We start from the raw sequence: 24,230 nt of genomic DNA, 5'->3' as shown, positions 1-24,230 counted from the left end.
TGTCCACTGATGTAGTCACTCCATCATAGAAGGCCACTAGGTTGGTCAGGCAGGACTTGCCCTTACTGAAGCCATGCTGGCTGTCTCGAATCACCTCTCTGTCCTCCATGTGCCTTAGCATAGCTTCCAGGAGGATCTGTTCCATGATCTTCCCAGGCACAGAGGTGAGACTGACTGGCCTGTAGTTCCCCGAGTCTTCCTTTTTTCCCTTTTTAAAAATGGGGGTTATGTTTCCCCTTTTCCAGTCAGTGGGAACTTCACCGGACTGCCACGACTTCTCAAATACGATGGATAGTGGCTTAGCAACTTCATCTGCCAGTTCCTTCAGGACCCGCGGATGGATCTCATCGTGTCCCATGGACTTGTGCACCTTCAGGTGCCTTAGATGGTCTCGAAGCTGATGTTGTCCCACAGTGGGCAGCTCTTCATTCTCCCAGTCCCCGCCTTTGCCTAAGGACTAAACTGGGCACTGTGCTTCAAATAAGCTTAGTGGGGGCATTGGTTTTGGCTTCTGTCTGAACCCACCCAGTCATAAGGCCCTCTAGGTTGCACTTACCATTCAGTTACCACTGAAGGGCTCTGAAACCGTAGAAAGCCCGTGACATGCTGAGGAGCTCATGTGCTATATAAAGAGCTCAGTGCTCTGTATAGTGTTCTCATTTACACTGATAATTATCATTCTCATCAGTTTTTAAAATAACTTTATACTCATAGGCATCCAGGAAAATAAATATACATTGATGACACATTTTAATCGCTAAAGCCAGATGCTGCTGTTATATTTTGTTGTTATAAATTCTACTCCTGTTTAAATAAAACTGTTCCAGTCTCTCTTATCTTAGCATAGTTTGTCACAAATGACACGCAGACGATTTTCATTCCAGTTGTTCTACAGAGAATTTAGGTTGACACTGCTGAGAAGAGAAGCAGTCCCCCTACTTCCATCTCTTCCCTACCTCTCCATCACTTCCACTGCTACACTACTCCTTTTTGTAAATCTTTGTCGTAGGCCAGAGGGTGAATTCAATCAGAAAACAGATCTGGATTAAAACTAGCCTCTTGGGTTTGGGAATTTTGGGGTGATTTTTTTTGGGGGGGAGGTGGGGGGGTTGCTGTGTTGGGTTTAATCTGGATCAGTTTTCCAAAGTTCTTTTTAAATGTTGTGGGATGGGGTTTTTTATATTTACAGATTATAAATCAGTGAGTGGAAACATGAAGAGCAGTTTACATTCTTGAAAAAGAGAGTTATTTTATAATGGTACTGTGTGAAAGGGGAACTGAAAGAGAGGTTGTTACAGTTTAAGATAATTCCACATTACTAACAGTGGGTGTTAGCAGCAAGAGATCAAGACAAGAATTTGGCAGTTAGTTCAAGCCATGACTTCACTGAAAAGATAGGTCACACTAAATTTTCCACATAATTAAAAAAAATGAATAAATCTGATTAAGAGATGTTCTGAGTGGATTTGATTACCATGCTAACAAAATGGGATTTGTTTTGGAAGTTAAGAGTTGCAAAGAATATATTTGGTGAGAGACTGCTTAGGTGGGTAGTGGGAATGAAAGTTTTCTCAGCCAAAAAACCCAGTAAAATTCTTTTCTCTTTTAACAGGAGGGCAATGGCAATCTTTGCAAACTGTGTGTTCTTTATTAAAGTTAAATACTTAGCCATTCAGGAAAAGAGCAGGCTGAAAGCATGCATAAAAGAAAATGGTGGAGTAGTTAATTTTGTGCTTAATCACAAGGTAAGTTCCAGATTTATTTCTGAGATCTCAGTAGGAAAATATCAAGTGGTGCAAGTGTTGTAGAGTGTTAATCTTGCCACATGTAGAGAAATAAGAACTGTAGAGATTATGTCTGTTCAATATTTAAACGGAAATACTCAGTTTATGGTTTTAATGCATCTGGCTCTGTAGGACTGAAATGTCACATAAAAAATCAAGAGTAATATTGTCCCTCCACAAAAGAACCAGGGAGGTTTTTTCCCTGGATAAAATTGCCATGCTGCTTTTCTTCTCTTATTGTCAGAGAGGGGAGACTCTGAATAAGGAGATGCATCACTGAATTGGGTTTTGGTTATGTTATTGTTAATGCAAGCATTTGATTACAGAGTGAGGAAAAGATGGTTGTAGACTTAGAAGTCTGTGATATTGCAGGTTTTTATTTAAATACAGCTTTTTATTTTGAATATATACTGAACGCACAGCATGGATAAATCAAGAAGCCTGTTTGCATGACACGCACAGCAATGAAATCAGTGGGCTGCATCTATAGTGGTACGTTACATGCCTAGGAGTGCTTGCAGGGGCTGTGGCCAGCTGGCATGGCTTGGCCCACACCTATACTACTGAACTCTCTTTGTCCTCAGGACTGTCTGTTCATATCCAGACTGCCTAATGGGAATGGTCATGGTGATGATCTGTCTTCCAAACCATGCCCGGAAACTGGGAGGATATGAGTTGGCAGAAGCTAGAAGTGTGCCAAGGAACATGCTAATGCCTTAATAAGTATTCACATGCCAGTGACAGGGAATTATCTACCATTATCTAACTTAATAGTGAAGGCATAATACCTTGTTACTTCTGCCAGTTGAAAGTGACATTTATTTCGTCCTTCCCGTAGCTAGTAATTATAGCAAGCTCATAAATATTGTCATATTAGAGTGCTTACTTCTAATCCACCTTGGGGAGAAGGTAATGCGTGGTATTATGATTTCAATTTTTTGTTTTCTCTGTATACGGTTTTTTAATTTTGAGAAGAGTATGATTAAGTGAGTTAATTTCTCCCTCTCTCTTGTGTAGTGTTTCCTAATGTAACATTGGGTAAATTACTTTAAATCCTACTGTTATGTATAGCTCCCATAGGTGATTGTCGTTTTACAAACAGCAAAATTGTATATGCTGTCCTCAAGAGTCTGCAGTTTAAATTATGCATAATATAAGGTGTTGACATTGAAGGAGAAAGAAAGGAATGTGTGAAGAAAAGGAATATTGCAGGTATATTATCATCTTGTTCAGAGCCCAATAGTTTCCTGGTGACTCTGACAATGCAGATCTGTTTAGGAGAGAAAGTGAAGAATTGAAGAATAACATATCAAGGTCTAGCAAGAGTATTCCAAAGATATGATAGATTTCTTTGTGCTGTAAATTCAGGATCTTCCAAGATGTGTTGACACATCTCTCTGTGGTGGCTGTGATCTTGTAAAGAAACAATGGGTGGACAATAATTAAGGCTCACATTTATCCCATCAAACTGCTCATCTCTAGATATGATTTGGGGAAAAAAGTCAAGGAAATTGTCCCATAAAAACAATAAGCTTTAAAAAAAGCTTTACTAAAAAAAATTAATTATTGAAAATAGCAAATGAACTAAGAGTTAATGCAGTACAAATATGTATTAATTGAAATCTGTATTTTGAATCATCTTTATAAATACAGTGGGAAGAGAGATATTCCAATACCTAAAATTTGTGAGCTCTAGGATGCTGAGAACAGCTAACAAGTGGCCAACCTGTTCAAGGTACATCTTACCCAAGCTTCAGAAATTACGTTACGATTAAAGATTAAAAAGAACCTCAGAACAGATCTGGGCTCAGTGCTTCTGTATCAGGGAAGAGCTCTTATTTTTTAAAGCTGTACTTTTGTCATATGTGACAAATAAAAGTACATGCATTTATCATCCTGTTTCTGAGTAAAGTTGGTCTAATTTCATTCTGATGCAATAACCTTTCATTTATCTGTGTCCCTCAGTTCTTGCATGCTTAACGTTAACTGTTTGAAGTACAAAATCTGCTGCCTCTTACTTATGACCATTTTATTTGATTTGACTTCTCTAAACGTTTTTATTTTGTCCTAACTATGCAGAAGGTTTTAACTTTCAGCATATATATATATCATTCCAGTAAAACAATATATGATTCTTTATAAGGCTACTAAAGCATATTATGGTTATTCAGCATTCTGCCCAGCTTTTTTTTTAACACTTTTACCCCAAATAGCTTTGGGTTTGTACCATGTTGGCCACAACAGAACTTGGCCCGTTATTGGACCTCCTATGTGCTGCTAAAAGCTCTACAGAACATTAGGCACTTGGTCACCTTCATATCTTTATAGTTACTGTAGAAAAGTGGACACAGTCTGAAGATATCCGTATTTTAGTTGAGCTGAACTGTCACCTGAAAAAGTCCTGCTCTCTCTGCTGTCTGTGGATGAAGTGCTGAGTACCATGTTTCTAAATTAGATGTTTCAATTAAAATATGGTCCAAAAAGGTAGTCTGTTTTTAAATGTTTCCTTTGGACTCTAGGATTGTACCACTATGAATTGCAAATAAACAGTATTTGGATTAATATTGTAGTTATGTGTGCATAGCAACTGTAATTGTAACCTGTCTTTCAGAGTACACATGTTCTTGTGGATACTGCTGATGTCCTCAGCTGTCATGATCTAAAAAATATTCAGAAGTATCAGCTCCCTGTTTTATATGCAGATTTCATTTGGAAATCTGTTGAAAAGGGGAAGCTTTTACAGATTGATGCATATAAGGTTAATAAATCTGTCTGACCAAAAGCCAGACAGACAGGGTAGGTATATTTGACATATCTGATTCATCTATCAGTTACTTCGGGAAAGAATGTTTTAGAAGATGAATATTTAGAATCAGCTTTTAAGAAATCAGCAACCATGGAAACTGGCAATAAAGTTGATTAAAAAAACCCAGATTTTTTCAGAAAAGAAATATTAGTTCCATTCTGTGGAGTCTTTCCAATGTTTTTTTTTTTCCTTTTAATGAAACTTCAAATAAGACTTCAAGTTGGAAGTGTGGATAAAATATCAAAAATAGCAAAAAAAGCTACTCCAATGACTGTCTTTATTTGACTCCACTGGAAAAAAATTACAGTAACCTGGAAGTTTTAGTTAATTTCAACAGTATGCAATGCCTTTGTATGTGGAAGTGTTATGTTTTGAAGTCAAAATTATGAGAAAATAAGATAGCTAGAGAACAGGTTAACATGGGTTAGAAATATTTAATGCAACATAATTAACACAGAACTTCAAGCATTCCAATACGTAACATGGTTCAAATGCAAACTATAACCCTGTGTAGAAGGAAAAAAGTCAAATGTTCATTTTAATGCTGTGAGACAAGCCAAAGAACGTGAAAGAGATGAGAAAGATAATTCTTTTTAATGTGTACAGTCAGCAAAGAAGTTATCATCCTGAAAGTTATTAGTGTTTTAATTCTCTTTTTTTCTTTGCAGTAACTACGCTTTTTATTTCCTTTTACTTTCGCATCTCTTGCATTTTGCTGGGTGCTAGTCCTTCCTTTAAGTATTTTTAAAAGTAATTACTTTTGACATAATACATTTTATTTTATGAACATTCTCATGTCATGAATCAGTACAATTTTCAGAACTATATATAAGAATGAGAGTCAGGACCCCTGCATTTGTACGTTTGCTGTGTCATTGAGTCTGTTAGACAAATCTGATTTTGCACAGCAGAGGCCGTGGGCATGCATGGCTGAAGCTGGGTAGATCCATTCAGTAGCACTCCTAAATAGTTTTAAGCTAAAAGTAAAACTGCATTCATACACTTTATCTATACAACTTTAAACAAAAAAGAAAAAGGCAAACCAACCAAAGAAACAAAAACCCCCAAAACCAGCGTGAGCCATGGAGGAATAGTTCTCAGGCTCTGTGGTCAAGTGGCACAGTGTAGCTCTCAGCTACGTGCCCTAATTCTTTTTCCCCTTCCTGTCACAGAAGTCAGGGTGGCAAAGTGCCTGGAGGGAATAAGCACTGGCACAGCTCGGGGAGGTACTAATTCTAGCAGTGAGCCAGTTGGGGCAGTTGCCCTTCAGTACTTGACTCTGTATCCTGCCAGTTATATGGCTGAATAAAATGTGACCTTAGAAGCTGTTAACTTGTTTCAACCTGTAAAATATTTATGAATATTAAATGGTAGTAGTATTGTTTTTATTAACTATTCATAAGTTAAATTAGAGAAACCAGATATTGTACCAAGATATTATATGTTTTGACTGCAGATGTGGAAGACCTGTCATCTGCTGAAAATAAACATGCCACAAAGAAAAATCAAAACGATTCCAGCCTTACTGTTATTGAAGACAGTGGGAGAAGAATTGAGTCCAAAGTGGGGACTCTTAGATAAAATAAAATAAAATAAAAGATACATTTTGCTACATCTATGTTGATATTTCTGTAAATTGGGGATGGGGGAACCCAAACCCCCCAAAAAAACCCACTTCCCAATGTGTTATAGTGACTTCTGGAGATGGCTCTCATTATCTTAATAATATAGTGGAAGATAAAATTCTTCTTTCTTAATTTTCTGTATTCTGTGTGTATGAATTTATAATGGCTTCTTTTTCTTTTTTTTTTTACCTTTGGACCTGCCTGTGGAAATTGATTTTACATTTTTCCATCTCAGTGTACACCTACAGTCCAGCTCCCTAATACATGCAAAGCTTCTACCAACTCAGCAGGTGTTAGTATGGCTCAAGCTTTATGATTTTCTGATTGGAGCTCTGTTTATCATCACAATTTTTTTCTTTTCTTGGTTCACATGGGTCTTTGCAATCCAGTGCAATTCATTGTTTCTAGAAGTGCTGAGCATCTCTTCCTCGCATGAAAATTCCTGGGAGAGCTGAAAATCAAGATGACTGAGACTGCTCTTAGTGGATAGGGAAGCAGTATTGTTATAACTGTTTCTAATTATTGAGTTAAAGGAACAAAACCAGCTCCAACATTCTTAAATCTATTAACAAAATGCAGCTTTCACTTTTAGAGACTGCCGTTCAGTCATAGGGTAGGTATTTAGTTACTCTGTGGGAATGTACTAGAAGTTACACTTGGTCTAAAAGTCCTGATGCTGAAGGATATGACTACACCTATATATTCTAATGTGAAAGTCAGGAATAAGGAAGGAATTGGCCTCAGACAGTACAGGTAGCTGACCAAGCTATTAAAAAATTAACATGAAACCAGGCAATGAAAATACATTTATCATGTTGCTTCCATAGTTTTTCTAAAGAATGAAGATTGAAATCTAGTCTTCAGGTTCACACTAGACATTCTGGCCTGTTAGTGCAGCAGCTTGTCCGGGTGGGATTTCATTTCTCAAAACTTCTTTTTTTGTTATTTTGCCGCTGAAAAACAGATTTATCTTCTTATCTTAGTTCTTACTTCAGTATGAAGTTGCAGCCTATTACAGTACAGTATTTACTGGGCATATGTGATTTTAATTACTCCGACTCTATTCCAGATTTTACAATGAAAATGGTCAAGATACTCCTTTTTTCCCCCCAAGATTTTGAAGTTGCAAAATACAGTGTCCTTGAAAAAGTAAGCCTTTCTGTTATTGTGAGAAAATGTAGGATCAGTAGATGAATAAAAGGTTTACAGTTTTATACACATCAACAGTAACTCTTCTATGTTACCATGTACTGCAATGCAAAGAGGAGTATTGAAAAGTACTTTAATGCTTTCTGTCTTTCAGTGCAGCCTAATTCTACGCAAATAAAACTTTTTGATTACCACTGTAGTGTTCTCACCAAAGTATTGCAGTAGAATAATATGTTTGCTTCTGACAATATATATTATCATGGCTGTTACGGGTTAAATCTAATTTAAATTTTAAACTTTTTTATTAAAGATCTTTCAAAACACAAAAATGATGGAAATGTACAGCAATCAGTACAGTGAAGCCCTGAGAGGAGCTTCTGCTTGTTACTATGATACAAATAATAAATAATTCTGCTTCTTTTCTTAGCCAGTCATAGTGTGTGATTCTAAATGGGGTGAAAAAATAAGTGGGACAAGGGGAAGTACTTGGTGCAATATCATGTGAATGAAACATACTTAAGCAATAAATTGGGGGTTGGGGGGCTTTATTTATCTCTCCATTTAGGTTAACTCCAAGGGAAGCAAAGATTTTGTAGTTATTGAATTACAGTGTTCCCAAAAGCATTACAAGTTTCCGTTTCGACTATATGCACACTTCAGTGCATCAAATGGCACAAAGGTATGAACCACTCATTGTTTTTTTGTTTCTTTATACACGTTGAACATACCTGTTCCGGAGACCTTCAGATGCTTTTCATTCTTATTTGCAGGCTAATCCTTAGATATAGATAATAGGAGGTCATTCTGTTAAGCTTTATCATAAAAAGTTTGATTTATAGTTGGCTCCTCTACTCTGTGTGTTTGCTTACAGCTTGTTCAAAAGAACTGTTTTGGGACACAGCATGATCCTGGATGCACCTGCCTCATACATATATTTTCCTGGCAATAACTAAACTGTATAGTGACATGTTTACATGCTGAAATCGTATAGCGTGTGATATTCTGGACATACTATTGAGAGACAGAAAAGCTTGTCTTGAGGGCAGCCTAAATGTATTTCTCAGCATACAAGTTATGTATGCAGTCTGGTATAGTACTTGCAGTCTGTGTCATTGTAACAACATTAGATTCAAGTCAACGGAGCTGCATCCGGGATGAATTTTGAATAGTTCGATTGATAGAACAAGTTATTCCAGCACACATTTAGATGAACCTATCTTGTCACTGTGGGTTTTGTACATGGAGCCGTGTGCTTGTTCTTCCTGTCCCATGAACCGTCATGAAAGCACTGCCCTGCTGAAAGCCTGTAAATCACAACCCAGAAGTTAAGTGTGGAGTGTCAGCTGTTAGAGCAGTGTCTGGTAAAATTGATTCTTTAAGTGTCTATATAGTTTCTTTGACTAACTTCACTCTTTCAATTTACAGAATAATAAACAATTTATTATATAATGCAAGAAGCATTTCTTCTCTGCTGAAGAAATAAGAGAAAAGTATGAGACTTTTATTGCAGACTTGAAGAGCCAGGATTTCCTGCTCAGAGAAACTTTTCCACCAGAAGCAGAATCTTTAGCTTCTACAAAACTGCAAAAGGCTTGTACAACTTGCATGTTTACACTTTTCTGTCCTTAATGATTTGTTTTAGTTTCCAATTTTCTGAATGTGGTAAACATTGTCTTGATTATAGTGATACAGCCATAGGTTAAGGGAAACTGTTTATATGTAAATGTTTTGAAATTATTTTTTTTCAGAATATTGATTGAATGTTCCCAGTACTTCAACGCATTAAAAGCAAACAGTCATATTAATTATAGTTTTTTTTTCTCAGTAGATGCATTATCAACTAATGTGATACCTAAAAAGTTACGTGCTAACATAGCAAACAGAATTGTTGTGTGATGTATGACTTTAATTGTCAAATTATTCTGCACACTATACAGATGTCACAGGCTTGATGTAGATCATACTGGAATCAGTTAACAGGACTTCCTCCAATGGCAATAGCAGTTGGATTCTGCTCCCTTAAGTACTCTTCAGGCAATGTTTTACTGCTATTTAAAATGGTTGTAGTGTGACAGAAATTTTTTCCCGTTTAGTTCTCACTGTACTTTATCTACTTCTCTCTTTCACCATGGTTAGCTTCTATTATAGGGCACAACTGGCACATAGATTATATCCAGCAATGTTGAAAGGCCCACATATGTCCTCTAGTGATGTCAGAAGCTGTGTGGTTGATGCCCTATAAACAAGTAATGTAGAATGTCCAAACTTGTGTGAGAATTGTTTAATGGCATCAAGTTTAATGGCAGCTTCTGCAGTTGTAGAACAGTGAGAAAAAGCTCCAGTAAATGTTTTAACAATGTTCCTCAGAAGAACATGAGAAAATCTGTTTTCACAGCTCTCTCTGTATTGATTGAAAATCTGTATTGATTTTCATGGCCTCTCTATTCTCCTGTAGCTTTGCTGCTCCAATTTTTTATTTTCACAGGAATAATGTCTTTCCCACCAGAGCTTTCTGAACTAGAGATCTAGTGTAATTTGTTAGAGATGTTATAAAACTGGCCATTTTGAACCATCTGTTCTTTTACCAGCTGTGCAAAAAAGGAAATGGCCGGGGTGTGCAGACTATTATGTCCATGTATCTGATAGTACAATGTACTGATAAAGGTATCAAGCAAATCAACTTCTGTCTTCTCCAAGACTTTATGTCTCTGTTTTCAAGAGAGGTCATGGCCATGCAGCCTGCTGTGCTCTCCACTTAAAATAATTTATAAAAGCAAACCTTCCCTTCAGTTTGATGGGACTGAAGAAATTACACTAAGCATGAATGAGCATTGTGCACTGTATTGTTTATGGGAATAGGAAAGTTTAATTATCTGTGTAAGAACTTCACTGCCATGACTTGCATCTTTGTCTTTTCACTGAATTGTTTATTTTACTACAGTTACTTCTAGAAGAAGCCATCCATTCAAGTGCTGTATGTCAGGAAGTTAGTGATTTTGTGGAACTGATCTGGGCAGAAGCTATTGGCCACCTGCATAGTTTACTACTTGAATCAGTAAACAACATAAGCCTAAATGATGTAAGTTAATTCTTTTTAATCTGTGAGGATGAATACGTAAATGCTGTTAGAAGTAATTTTTTCCCAGCAAACATGTATGTTGTGTTTCAGATTGGGATTGGTAATTACACTTTTGATACTCTTGTACTTCAAGAAATCCATGCTTCAGAAATTTTTATCTCAAATTTTGCTTTAGAATCATGACACTAAAATCATGCTGTACTCCCTAGGGCAGATGGCTGTCTTTTCCATTTCATAGCAATTTACACAATTGTTATGGGAGGATCCCTTGCATGAGATAAGTCACATAAGAAGATAGGCATAGAAGGCAGTGTATAATAGCAGGTTACTGTCTCCTGCCAGTGTGTTTCAGCCATACTTTAGTCAGCCATTCTCTTTTAATGGAAAAAGAGTTTTAATTATAGTCCCTGTCTGCATTATCAGATGACACATGTAATTAACACACAGCTACTGTTGAAGGCCTTTGGATATTACAGCTGTTACTCTTAATAACTGCCTATCCACCCCTTTGTTAAGTCTATGGTTTATTTAATCCCGCTTTTTTATATACCTCAATTCTTTTGCTTTGCTCTGTAGGAGCAAACCAGGACAACATTTAAGAGGATAATGTTTATTCATGTAATTTAAGTTCATATAACTTAACAAATAGCCAACTGTTTAAGATGAGAGTTTTGTTCATCTCTGTTATCGCTGAAGGCAAAATTACCTGAAGATTATGTTTGTTTTAAATTGCAAGAGCTTTGCCAGTAGAAGGTCCCCAATTTTGGAATTATTTTGCCCTAAATCTTATTACATGAAACTCACTGTTGATGCTCTTCAACTGATCTATGGTAGAAGAGTATTCCTTTCACTTTTTGATGTGGAAATAATACACAGTTATGTAGGTTCTGGTGAGTAAGTAGTACATTAGTAATATTGTATATGTGTACTTGGAGACAGTAGTGAGTGCATCGCATAAATCAGCAAAGACATAAGGAAATGCTGTTTGTGGTAAATGCTTTTTATGAGGTGCAATTGTTTGGATATTAAGATTCCTAACATATTTCAGGTAGCTGAAATTTGATAAAATTTTATAAATAATGTTCAATTATTGGTAGCTTTTGCAAGAGCTGAACCATAGACCTAAAAGACTCTGTATCTCAACGCATCGATCTGTAAGAATATGATAAAACTGTTTTCACTAACTCTTCCCACTTATAATTAATTTGCGAGAGAAATAGCGTTTGTATTGAAAGAAAAAAAACCTCTCTGGATTTTTGAAACACAGTAATTAAGAAGTGGGTTGCTGTTCAGTTAGATTAACCCTCTATTTTTTTCCCAAAGGCATTTGTGAGACAGAGACCAGTCTTGGATCAATAATGAACTGCAGTAAGGCATTGCTATGCAGCCTCTAATGTCAATATTTTACTAGCTGTTGCCTGTGGTTCGTGTAAATTAAAAAGCATTTTGCCTTTTTCCTCCTGCCTTGAGAAGACAAAATAATATAGAGTATTCTGTGAAAAATTTCCGATTGAGAAGGAATGTACAGATACAAGCAAATCTATATCCTGTCTGTCTGGACAAACTGTCTAAAATTAATCATTGCTTTCATTTCATTTGTAGGTTGCACTTTATGAATAGGACTTCTCTACTTTATGTATTCTAGGATGAACTAGTGCACTTAGACATTTAGTAAGAAATTTATTATCTTCTACTTTCTGTTATTGCATTAATGCATTAAAGCTGACAATATGAATCAACAAGATGTTAAGGAACATTATCTTTCAATCTGATTCATATTCCATTTTATTTCAGGGAGGTTATTTTACTGTCTCTTAACTCTGCTTGAGGTACTTTGCAAGTAGCCCAGTATAAGGGCGGACTAATATCAAACTTTTAAATACTGTTTTCATATCCTAGCTGCAAGAAAATATTTTGTGGATATTACACTAACGAGTTAGTTTTATTTCAGTGTGGAATTAAATGATCTATTTTCAGTATTTATTGCTTTGCGCTCTGTCCTGGTTTCGGCTAGGATAGAGTTAATTTTCTTCCTAGTAGTTGGTACAGTGCTGTGTTTTGGATTTAGCATGAGAACAATGTGATAACACACTAATGTTTTAGTTGTTGCTAAGCAGTGTTTATACTAAGTCAAGGACTTGTCAGCTTCCCATGCTCTGCCAGAGAGGAGGTGCACAAGAGGCTGGGAGGGAGTATAGCCAGGACAGCTGACCCAAACTGGCCAAAGGGGTATTCCATACCATATGACGTCATGCTCAGTATATAAGCTGTGGGGAGTTGGCCAGGGGGCAGCGATCGCTGCTTGGGGACTGGCTGGGCATCAGTCAGCGGGTGGTGAGCAATTGCATCGCTTGTTTGGTTTTTTCCCCCCTGGGTTTTTGTTTCTCTCTTTTGTTTTACTTTCCGCTGCTGCTGCTGCTGCTGCTGCTGCTGCTGCTGCTACTACTACTACTACTACTACTACTACTACTATTATTATTATTATTATTATTATTATTATTATTATTATTATTATTATTATTATTATTATTATTATTATTATTATTATTATTATTATTATTATTATTATTATTATTATTATTATTATTATTATTATTATTATTATTATTATTATTATTATTATTATTATTATTATTATTATTATTATTATTTCAAGTATTAAGCTGTTCTTATCCCAACCCACAAGTTTTCTTACTTTTGCTCTTCTGATTCTCTCCCCCATCCCACCGGAGGCGGGGGGGAGGGTGAGCAACCAGCTGTGTGGTGCCAACTGGGGTTAAACCATGACATGCTCTTTCTGCAATTTTGCGATAGCTTTCAGTTTAATAATCTCTTCTTTTAAAGGTGAGCAAAGCAGAAGGTATTTTACTCCAAGTAAAGAATGCAATGGATGAGGGAACTGTGGAGGTGGCACTACAAGAGATGATGATGGAATTCTATCAAGTTATACGTCACAAAACTGAAATAGACTATAAAGTTTCCAAAAAGTTGTTATCTAGAAAACAGGACCTGTGTCAGGTAACTTTTCCAGATTGCTAATAAGCCCTGATCTGCACTGTGCTACACCAGTTTTGAAAGTACTCACTAGATAAATTGACAGGATACTTTGGACAGCTAGTCACAGGCTATCAGTTTAAAAAAAAAAATTATTGGAATCTGATGAATAGAGTAACACTTATGGGGGGAATTCAGTGTTTTGAACAGGAGAACCAGTTGCTGTCCAGATGGTGACAGGAGTTTCCATTGCAATCATTGTTGTGATGACATCTTCAACTGGATCAAATGAGAATCATGGAACTGTTGTTATCATCCAGCTGACCCTAGCAACTACTCCAGCACATACATAATCAGTTTCTATTGATTATCTTAAACGATACACAAAATATATCTAAGCCATTTTAACTATATGCAAAGACTGTTCTGTGTACCCTTTCCTTTCCTGCATATGCAGGAACAGTTTCTAGAGACTATATAAAATTACCAATCTATGTACAGCTTCGTCTGTTCCTACTTCTACAGCACAGACTGCTTGGGGGAGTTCCCTGGACTGCCTGGATTGGTAGTGCAAGAAGTTAGTCAGCACATCTAAACAGATAACATCTTTCAGTTGGTCTAAGCACAGCTGGCCTGCCTAGGGGAATCTCCAAGGATCTCTCCCATAGCTCCCCCTCAGCTCCTGTGTTACTTAGTCAGTTCCTTAATTTTTAAGCTGGCTAGGAGTTCAGTCAGTTGGGAGTTCATTTACTCTGCTGGAAGCCAGTCCATTGTCTCATCTTTGCAGAAACTACCTGGGAAATGCTCAGCCTGCCAGGGGGATTGCGAATGAGGTGTGCTGAGTGCCCACACAGATGCAGCGCTTGCACCCAGCAGCAAGGGCTGGCTGCTTCGTAAGGGCAGGTGGATGGGGTGGGGGTGAAAGTGAGCAAGGCCAGGGCACTTACACCACTGGCAGCGGCTCTAGTCCCATGGTACCCAAATAGGAAGAGCAGAGCAGGTGACAGTGACTGCTGGTGATAGTAGCCAGGGTCAGTCCAGATTGCCTCCTCATTATGGCTTGTCTGGCAGGTCCAAGGTCAAACGGGGAACTTGAGTCCACAGGATCTGTGGCAGAATCAGGGAGGTGGGAGGCTGGATGCAGGCATATCGGCAACATAGCTCAGTCGAGAGACCAAAGGCAAGAGCCTAAGCTCAAAGGCATGTCTTGAGCAGGGGCAGGAATCTGCTGAGTCTTCTCACAGCTCTCTTTCAAGGCTCCACAGCTGCACTGTCAAAGCTGGCCCTGAGCCCAAGCAGCCAGGCCCTCTGGAGAGGCAAGAGGCAGTCAGAGCTCTGACAGCTAATTCACTCTTCTAACTGTAGAGCAAACTCAGATTTCCTCCTTTTATTGTGATTATAATGTAAATTCCATAGATTCTGCCAGAGATACCTCTTTCTTTTGGCAAAGGATATCCAGAAGTCAGTCTTCTGTAAGTTACAAAATATAAAGGGGGAGAGGTAAAGGGAACGAGGCTCCTTACTGTTCTAAAAGAACAAATGTTAATAGTGCCTTTAACCTTGGAAATCTTTTGATAATTAAAACCTTTTGACATTTCTGATATCAAAAAATTACTATGTCTCAAAGCTTTCCCATGGCTTAGTGAAGTGTAGCATTACAATCTTTTCAAAGTTAGATGTCCTCCTTTCTCCTGATCTGAGAAAATTACATGGGTACCTTGTGCTACTGCCCTAGCTGGATAGTGGCCTTGGGGACAAAATGACAGATTCTAACAAGTAAGAATTGCCTCATAAGCAAAATCAAAATGGTAACCAAGCACAAATACTAGTTTGTGGAGCTGTTACGAGCAGGCTCCATCCAGAGCTTGATTTGAAGTTGTACAGAAGCACTTTAACACTGTTTTTCATATACCTTGTTCTGAATTGTTTTCACGGGATTCTACAGCTGTTTGCTCTTGTTCCAAACTGTATCTAACAAGTGGAAATGTTCTTTTGAGTATTCCATTTCATTGTTACTACACTGTAACTTTTTATGTCTGGTTTGCATGTTTCCTTAATTAAAATGTAACAAGTATTCATAAATTTCTGTCTGTATTTTCTAGCTAATCAGAGACATGCTTAATATATGTGAAACAAATATGTCATACCCAAACCCATCATCTTTGGCCAAATACTGGGCTCTGAGGTGCAAGATTGAAGCTGTTGACTCAACGAGTTATGAATTTCTCAGTGTTGAACAACAAGTGTTAAAAAACAATTACAAGTGAGTGTTTAATAGTTATGCAATGATTCCAGTAAAATTCAAGGTATGGTGCACAAAATCCTCTAAGGAGGACTGAATTACCAGGTTCTGTTACTGTGCAGCGTTGATTGTGCTAATGGGATTGCAGAGCTGGCATATTTACCATAACCTATACTAGAACAAAATGGAAGTAAATTAAAAAAAACCTGAAAATTATAATATTGTCAATAAATATTGAGAGAATCTGAATCTTTTGTGTAATTACAAAAAGGACAGGACAAGAATCTTGGTGACAGCTCTGTCCTGTAGCTTCTGTAGGTAAAATGCATAAATCTTGCTGGAGGTGGGATTGCAACCTGAGTTTTCCTCCTCTCAAGTGTATTTCTTAATTGGGAAGTCTTTCTTAATTGGGAATTACTACCTCCAGATAGCCTGAACTGTGATGCTAAGATATTTGTAGTTCAGCCAAGACAGTGAGGTGTCTGAGTATTCTCAGTAAAATAATTTTTAGTACAAGATAAATTTGCTGGCAATAATTTATATACTTACAGACTCTGAGCTGCATAGAGTTAGATGGGGTTTTATATGTCACATCTTTGAATTTAGATCCCAAAATGTCAAATAAGATAATTTCATATGACTTTAAACATGAAAACACATTTTCAATTTCTCCCTAAAAGTCTAAATAGGTCTTGAACTTAGTCATTAAGTTTTTTATGTCTCTGGTGATTGTTCTCTTATGCTATTTTTTTCTTTAACAATTGCCACCCAAATTGCTAACAAAAAAAAGAAAAAGTTGAACGTTACTTTGAGATTTAGAATAAGACGTTATCTTTTAGCAGTGTATTGATCTTAAATGCACTTTCTAAGTCATGAGATCTCAAAGATCATTTCAAACTTCTTGCAGTGACTGTCCAGTGAGAATTTTACAAGTGTATAGGGTTGGCAGAACAACTGAAACAACAGAATTTCTGAGCAGTCTTGGAAACATTTGATCCTTATTCCATGCATCGTCTGTGCGCAACTTCATGGGAATTCTTTCCAGGTAAAAATTTACATTCCCTTTTTTGTGACACTGAATCAGGCTTAACTATATTCTTAAATATATTTTGACTTTTTTTTTTTAATGAAGCTCTTTTGCATTATATTTAACCTGATTTTTACTGTTAACATTTATATGAACATACATGTACTTCTATAGATCTCTGGAAGGAAAATCAATCTTTTGTAATGATAAATTTAATTATTTTCCAGGTAGATTAGACTTAAGATACAGTTATTTGGATATGATGGTGAGGAGTGTGGTTTAAATCCAGATGAAAGATGACAAAATGGAGAGAGTAGGAGAGTAATGGCTGTGTGGAAAATTTGTTCTGTTTTAGGAAAGAATTGCATTGACAATGTCCTCCTTCCACTTCTATACATTATTTCCCCACGACTACTTTATTTGACATATTTTTAGATTATCATAATTTCCTGGAATAACAGAATATCTAGTTCTATGACTGAATACCATGGATTCACTCAGGCATGGTAATAATGCTAAAATAATATAACCTCTAGTAGCCTGACATATTTAAATCCTCATCAAAGCATGTATGCAATGAATACCAACCACTGAAAATTTAAGGATATTTTAAAAAAACATATCTGATACGTAACACCATCAGAATGAAAGTACCTCAAAAGTCATATTAGCATTCTGTTTTCCTCATACTGCAGATTTTAATTGTAAGTTACAAAACTGTTGAACTTATTTAAATGTTGTACATTCTTTATATATAAAATGTTTTCTGTGGGCATCAATCGGTAGTAAATCAAATGTCTTATAAACAGTGTAAGGATGGTATGTCTACACTTAATAGGTTTGCAAATCAAACATTGGAAAAGTTTCCAAGTATCCATTCCGCAGCATTCTACCTTTAAAACTCATACTTTCTTTTTCTTAGCTACAAAAATTTCATACAGTTTTTTGAAATTGAAAACAGCACAGTTGCTAGAAATGTAGAACTACTCATCTAATAACCAAAAAATTATTTTGAATGTTTGGCAATTAATCTGGAAAACGCATTGTTTTTCTGCTAAATGACGAAAAGCTAAGTCTTTATTGCTTATGTAATCAGTGTCTTGGTGATTAATATGACTTCGGGATTTTTTCTTTTTATGAATAGACTTTATTTTCCTTGCGTGTCTATGGATGGTTTCTGTAAAGTGTATTTGGTTTTAATCCTCCATGGTTCGTAATTGCACCATGTGTATGAGCCTACATGCTATATGCAAAAGTATTTTGTACTTTATTCATTGTGTGACCTTCTTTTTCTCTAGAGGACTCCTAATGCCAAAAGTGGTTGTTGAAGATCATGGCCTGGAAAGAACTGACATTGGGAATCTGGGCAGTGGCATTTACTTCAGTGATTCTGTTAGGTCTGAATAACGACAATATCTTTGTTCTTTGTGTATTCTTTTTACTTTTCAAATTAAGTAGATATGTTTAATACTTTTAAAGTAATTTAATTACAAAGTTTATTCCTATCCATCTGTTCAGAAGTACTTGTGTATCCTTAAACTCCTATGATGTTTACATTAACAAAAATTTTCATAAAATGTCTATGATCTTTCTTTACATATAGTGCCAGTATTAAGTATTCTTCACCCAGTGAAATGGATGGAACCCGACTCCTGGCAGTTTGTGACGTGGCGCTGGGATCCTGCTTAGATTTGTATGAACGAGATTATTCGTTAAGTAATGCGCCATCAGGTTATGACAGTGTGCATGGAGTCCGTAAAACAGCAGACATCTCTTCAGATTTTGAGGTACTGATCCTACAGTATGGGGCACTTGAAAAGGCACCAAATTTTGGATTTATTATACCACTAATAAATAACAGAATGAATGTAACCTGCGTTTCAGTTCAGACACTAAGTCACTAGACAGTAATGTGTAAAATCACTTTTGTCTGTCTTGTAGCCTGTAAAGTGCGTTATAAAACTTCTAAGCCTCTAAATTGCTATTTGTAAAGAATTCTTGCAAGAAAACAATACTTAAAAGAAAGATGTAAATATTATATTATATCATAACTAAATCATCATATAAATATCTGGTCTGTGATACTTAAATTGTTATTTGGAAGGAATATTCTACTTTGTATGGAATAAGAAATCATTACTACAGAAGGTTCATTGTTTTGTAAATTAATCCAGCTGATAAAAATCCATCCTTATAGGTTGGTACTCTAAGGCAGGGATGATAGCTACAGTTGCTCTCTAGATATCCACCAGTTTTTTACTTTTTTTGTTCTTAGTTATTTTGAGGAATGATTGTGCTTTATGGGGAAGAGGAAATATAAGGAGTGTGGAGAATACAAAGTAAGAAGGTAAGAGATGCAAGTGGTAGTGATACAGAGAGATTAGGGGAGTGAAAATAAAAGCTGTCAGATTCTTACTATTTTTCAAAAATGATGTGTCATTTAGGTTCACCTCTTAATCATTTTGCATTGTTTTAGATATTATCTACAACTTTGTTTTTATTGTAAAATACCTTTCTTTGTTTCTACCAGGATGATGAATTTGTTGTGTATAAAACCTGTCAGGTTAAAATTAGATATCTTGTTAAGTTTTGCCTTGCTGAAGATCAAATAAAAACATTTCAGCCTGCGATTGGGGTGGAACTGGAGCAAGATAACAGTGAGCCAAAGTCGCAATGTCATTTACAGCGTGAGAGTAAGAAATGTTTTCTGTTTATATATTGACTTGCTTCCAGAGTTTCCTAAATACTTCTCAGAACCCTTTTTAGAGTACTTGTATGAAGATAACATAATAAAAAATAATTTTTAGTTTATTTGCAGATGTTACCGAACTAGTGATTACTATGTGGCATCTGTGTAGCATCTGTTTAACAGATTTCCTATAGGCATAATTACCAACAGCAGTTGCAACTCTTCGTGTCACAGTGTGTTTCAAGAGAAGCACAGGAAGCACTTTTGCATAAATCATCAGATGGTCTTTAAATAATTCAAATGCAAGGTTCTAAACAAAGACCTTGTAAGACCTTAAAGAACTATCATGAACTCATGATCCCTTAGGCAGATGGCAGCAATACAGCTCAACTACACAAGTATTCATAATAGAAACTGAGTGTTACTTTTGTGTTGTGAATTGCATAAACAAACATGGGCCGTTGATATAGGATTAGATTCAATCATCTTTCCCAAATGTATATTTCAAAAAATATCTTTTTAATCTTTCGTAAACTCTTTGTTTAGGCTATGCATTACCAAATGCAAATCTTTCAAATCCTGTAAAAACTGGTCTTCAGGACAGATTGGGAAATCTTGTCCCTCTGGAAGGCGTTTATATCAAGGCGAGGATAATAGGCTTCGTAGCACAGGTAGAGTATGCTATTTATTGTCCTTTTCTGTAACTCAGCCCTGAAAAGTGAATCTATTTGTTAAATAGTGTTTTAGTCAAAATGCTGTTTAGTGTTTAGTTAATTGCAAAAAAAAAAAAAAAAAAAAAAGGGCAATTCAATCTCTAAATGAAGGAAAGTCCTGAAACTGTGTGGAAACAGTTTTTATTCTTAGAGATGTATAGTCAAACAAATGCCAAAAGCTCTTTGGACAGTGAAAGGCTTGGCTTTATTTTTAAGTCTGTTATCTGCCTATGCGTAATCAAGTCACCATTGTAGAGAAACTTTCTGCAGTAGTGTACGCATGCTGTTCCCTTTAAAAGACCTTTTTGGCCATCTGTTTGCCAGCTGAATTATAAACCAGTGAGAAATACCTAGGATGATTAAAGGTTTATGGAAATGTATTTGTGTTTTGTTTTTGACTTTGGTTAGACAACTTAAATTAGCTGTCACAAGTAAAATATCAATCAATGCAAAAAAGATCTTGCTATTCTAACCTGAAAATTAGCTAATAAAAGTTAGTTAAGCAGGCTAAAATAAGGGCCCACCTTGTTTTTTAGTACATATGCCCTAAGAACACATTCTGTCAAGTCACAGGTCTTTTCCAATCCTGGGGCATAAGTCCACAATCTCCTCCCCCTTCAACTGCATCCTGCCTGAAGCAGTCGATGATACTAAAGCTGTAGTTTTACTGAGTTCTGTCACATGTGTGTCTCTCCACAAGAATCTATATTCAGGGGTTTCCAGTGTAGCTTCATAAAAGTAAATAATGTTTTTTATATGTTGTTGCTAAAGCCTTAAAAAAGAAAGCAGGGGACAACAGGAGAGAAAAGGATTTGAAAGAATTGTCTGCAAATGAGCCTGTCTTAAACTATTCTGACACTCACAACTGTTGTCTGATCAGTCTGATTCCTTTGAAAAACTGTTCTTCTCATGAGGGATTGATGGGGGGGGGGGGTGTTTGTTTTTCATTTTGGTTTTGTTTCATTTTTGTCTGGTTTCCTATGGAATGAATTGCATCCAGTGGCATCTGTTCTATGACCCAGTCCATCAAAGCAGAAGACAGTCTATAAGGCTGAAGTACAGAGCATAAACCAGAAATGATCAGATGGCAAGGGACAATAAGAATGGCAACAAAGGGGAATAAGGAATTGCTAGAGTTTTGACACATGGGAAGTAAACAGAAGAGCAGATGTGAGAAGAAGGTCAGATGCAGTCTGCCACCTCAGAGACAGAAATTCTGTCATTAGAAGATGGATACCATACATAGAGAAGTAACAGGCTTTTCCAAACATCCCTTTTAGTATATCGTAAAAATAGACCGACTTTTTGTGGAGGTTTACTCTTCCTTCTTTAGTCCTTACTGGACTTTAAACTATTACAGTCATATTGCAGTGGTGACTTCTTTTTGTAGGCAGTAGCTTGACAGCTCCAGCTCTGACAGTATATCAGATAACCTTTAGAAGGTCATGGTTTAGTCGTCTTCTGGAAGAGATGGGATTAATGATTTAGAGATTAAATGTTCTACAGCTCCTTGCATGTTTCTGGAGATACCTATCTGTTATTGTAACATTCCATTGTAAGGAATGTTATACCTTCATTTCTAAGGTAGAAATAGAAGTTCCAGTTGTGGCATGCCTATTGACGTTTTGTGGTGCAAAGCAGTTACGCTGTTACACTTAAAGTATTGATGTTTTAATCACATTTTAACATTACAGTTATGCAAAAAATATTCATTTCAGGTAGTAATGTTTCAGACCTACACCAATCAAAACAGTAAACCAATTGAAGCTAAATATGTCTTTCCTTTGGATGATAAAGCTGCTGTTTGTGGATTTGAAGCTTTTATCAATGGAAAACATGTCATTGGAGAGGTAAAATGTTATTGTACTTTGCCTTTGATGTAGCTCCTTCAATCTCAAGATCTGAAAGCACTTAATTAGTAATGAAGATGTGCAACACTAATTTTGGTTTCTTTCATGTCCTTTGTTGTTACCACTTGACTGGATTTCAAGGTAGTCATGTTATTTAAGAGAATATTGGTTAAGTTTTCTGTCTATAGAGATGAAATGACTTATTTTGGAACAGTCTTTCACAGGTTAAAGAAAAGAAACAAGCACATAGGGAATATCGGAAAGCTATCAGTCAGGGTGATGGAGCTTATCTAATGGACCAGGATGCACCGGTATGTTGAATATCGTGGTTTAGTACCTACTTGAAAATTTTGCAGTTGTCCAATTACAGATTCTTTGCTGAATCATGTCTTTGTTAGGAAACTCCTTTTTACTCCTTTTTATTTTGACCATACATTTGATAATTTTTAAAAACAACTATTGTTTCTTTAAATATGTGCTATGGCTTCAGTAAAACAGCTTCTTGTCTTTCAGGTGGTTTTCTTTTTTTTTTTTAAGATTGATTTATTCAGTTACTATTGATCAGTTTTTGCCAGAAATTAAGGAATTATTGAAAGTTTGACATTTCATATCATAGTCCCTTTTTTCCTTACACTTTATCAAAACCAAATAGTAGTTTCTGTATTAGCATTTGGTTTCAGTGTGCCTAAACACCAATTAAATTATTGTTTTGGAAAACATAGGTTTTAATGATGTCACTAAAGCTAGTTTGTGGTTTTTGTGGTTTTGGGGTTTTTTTAGGATACTTTTGTAGTAAGTGTTGGAAACTTAACTCCAAATTCTACAGTTGTGATCAAAATCACCTATATCACTGAACTGAGTTTTCAGCATGGTTGTATCACCTTTCGTATGCCTGCTTCTGTGTCACCATGGCAACAGGATAAAGCCTTAAATGAAAACACGCAGGTTTGTTATAATACAATCTTAAAACAGCATCTTCTTGTTTTGAAGCAAAAGTTCTGTGCCTAGGGGATTGTAGTTACACAAGAGGTTTCAGTAAGTTTATGATTGTTTTCCTTTTCATTTCTTCTATTTTGTTAGAAGATAATTGTTTGTAACCATTCTTGTCATAAAGCAATATGAACACAAACTTAGGAACGCTGTGATTGGTAGAAAGCCTCTAACTATCTCTGAGGATGTATTTGCTCCTGCAGGACGTAGAAAGTTGACTTGAATTGGCATATTAGAGCTCATATTTTGAGTTATCTGCTGTTTCTGTGCTGCTGTTCCTCCTTTGGCTTGCAAACACATTGTATTATCTCCATCATGAAACAGCAGCTGAGCATCTGCTGAACACTCTGCTATTATCCTGCTATGCTTCAGGGACAAGGTTGCCCATCTGTTTCTTTGGATGCCCTTGATGGCTCCTGAATTCTCCAAGTGGAAGGGGAGGTCAGCTCTGTGTTTAAATGCTGGCAAAGAACCAGAGATGGTCCTTGTGGTCCTAGTCCCTGTGAGATACTCTATACCATATAGCGCTATTGTATGTCTGACCATTCAACAATCATGCCTTCTACTCCATAGCTGTATTATACTGAGTTCTGAAGTTCACTGTGTTGTTGGGAGAGAAACATGCACATGTTCATCTGAATTTTAGCTACTATGATGCTCAGATTACAAAGCTATATGATTAAATGAAGTAAAGAGGCTTCCATGCAATCCCAACTTAGTGATATAATAAGAGAAAGATGCTCCAGGGCGATAAAAGTGTCAGGAATTACATACACTGAAGAGGCAGATGAAATATTGAAGAGGTAAACAAACTATTCTATAAGCAGCTGGGAGAAGTCTCACAATCGCTAGCCCTTGTTCTCATGGGGGACTTCAACTTACCAGATGTCTGCTGGAAATACAATACAGTGGAGAGGGAACAGTCTAGGAAGTTCCTGGAGTGTGTGGAAGATAACTTCCTGACACAGTTGGTGAGTGAGCCAACTAGGGAAGGTGCCCTGCTAGACCTGTTGTTTACGAACAGAGAAGGACTTGCGGGTGATGTGATGGTTGGAGGCCATCTTGGGCATAGCGATCATGAAATGATAACAGTTTTGATTCTTGGAGAAGTAAGGAGGGGGGTCAACAGAACTGCCACCTTGGACTTCCAGAGGGCAGACTTTGGCCTGTTTAGGAGCCTGGTTGACAGAGTCCCTTGGGAGGCAGTCCTGAAGGGCAAAGGAGTCCAGGAAGGCTGGACATTCTTCAAGAAGGAAATCTTAAAGGCACAGGAGCAGGCTGT

The 24,230-nt window shown here is 36.6% G+C and overlaps 1 protein-coding gene across 1 annotated transcript in view; it reads left to right on the top strand.

The window, feature by feature from the left end:
* The window catches only part of PARP4 (poly (ADP-ribose) polymerase family, member 4), a 58,841-nt gene that overhangs the window by 4,987 nt on the left and 29,624 nt on the right, over positions 1-24,230 (top strand). Inside the window, 19 exon segments of the mRNA XM_009335259.1 lie at positions 1,613-1,745; positions 4,396-4,547; positions 4,549-4,580; positions 6,047-6,164; positions 7,282-7,321; positions 7,323-7,364; positions 7,930-8,043; positions 8,790-8,954; positions 10,306-10,443; positions 13,288-13,461; positions 15,540-15,700; positions 16,587-16,724; positions 18,005-18,103; positions 18,310-18,493; positions 19,237-19,399; positions 19,942-20,066; positions 21,827-21,958; positions 22,183-22,269; positions 22,739-22,903. Coding sequence (XP_009333534.1) covers positions 1,620-1,745; positions 4,396-4,547; positions 4,549-4,580; positions 6,047-6,164; positions 7,282-7,321; positions 7,323-7,364; positions 7,930-8,043; positions 8,790-8,954; positions 10,306-10,443; positions 13,288-13,461; positions 15,540-15,700; positions 16,587-16,724; positions 18,005-18,103; positions 18,310-18,493; positions 19,237-19,399; positions 19,942-20,066; positions 21,827-21,958; positions 22,183-22,269; positions 22,739-22,903 — 2,355 coding nt within the window. The 5' untranslated portion in view covers positions 1,613-1,619.

This window comes from Pygoscelis adeliae, unplaced genomic scaffold, assembly GCF_000699105.1.
Source record: "Pygoscelis adeliae isolate BGI_AS28 unplaced genomic scaffold, ASM69910v1 Scaffold142, whole genome shotgun sequence".
Lineage (NCBI taxonomy): Eukaryota > Metazoa > Chordata > Aves > Sphenisciformes > Spheniscidae > Pygoscelis > Pygoscelis adeliae.
The sequence above is the reverse complement of the archived record's forward strand: the minus strand, read 5'-3'. Positions and strand labels throughout refer to the sequence as shown.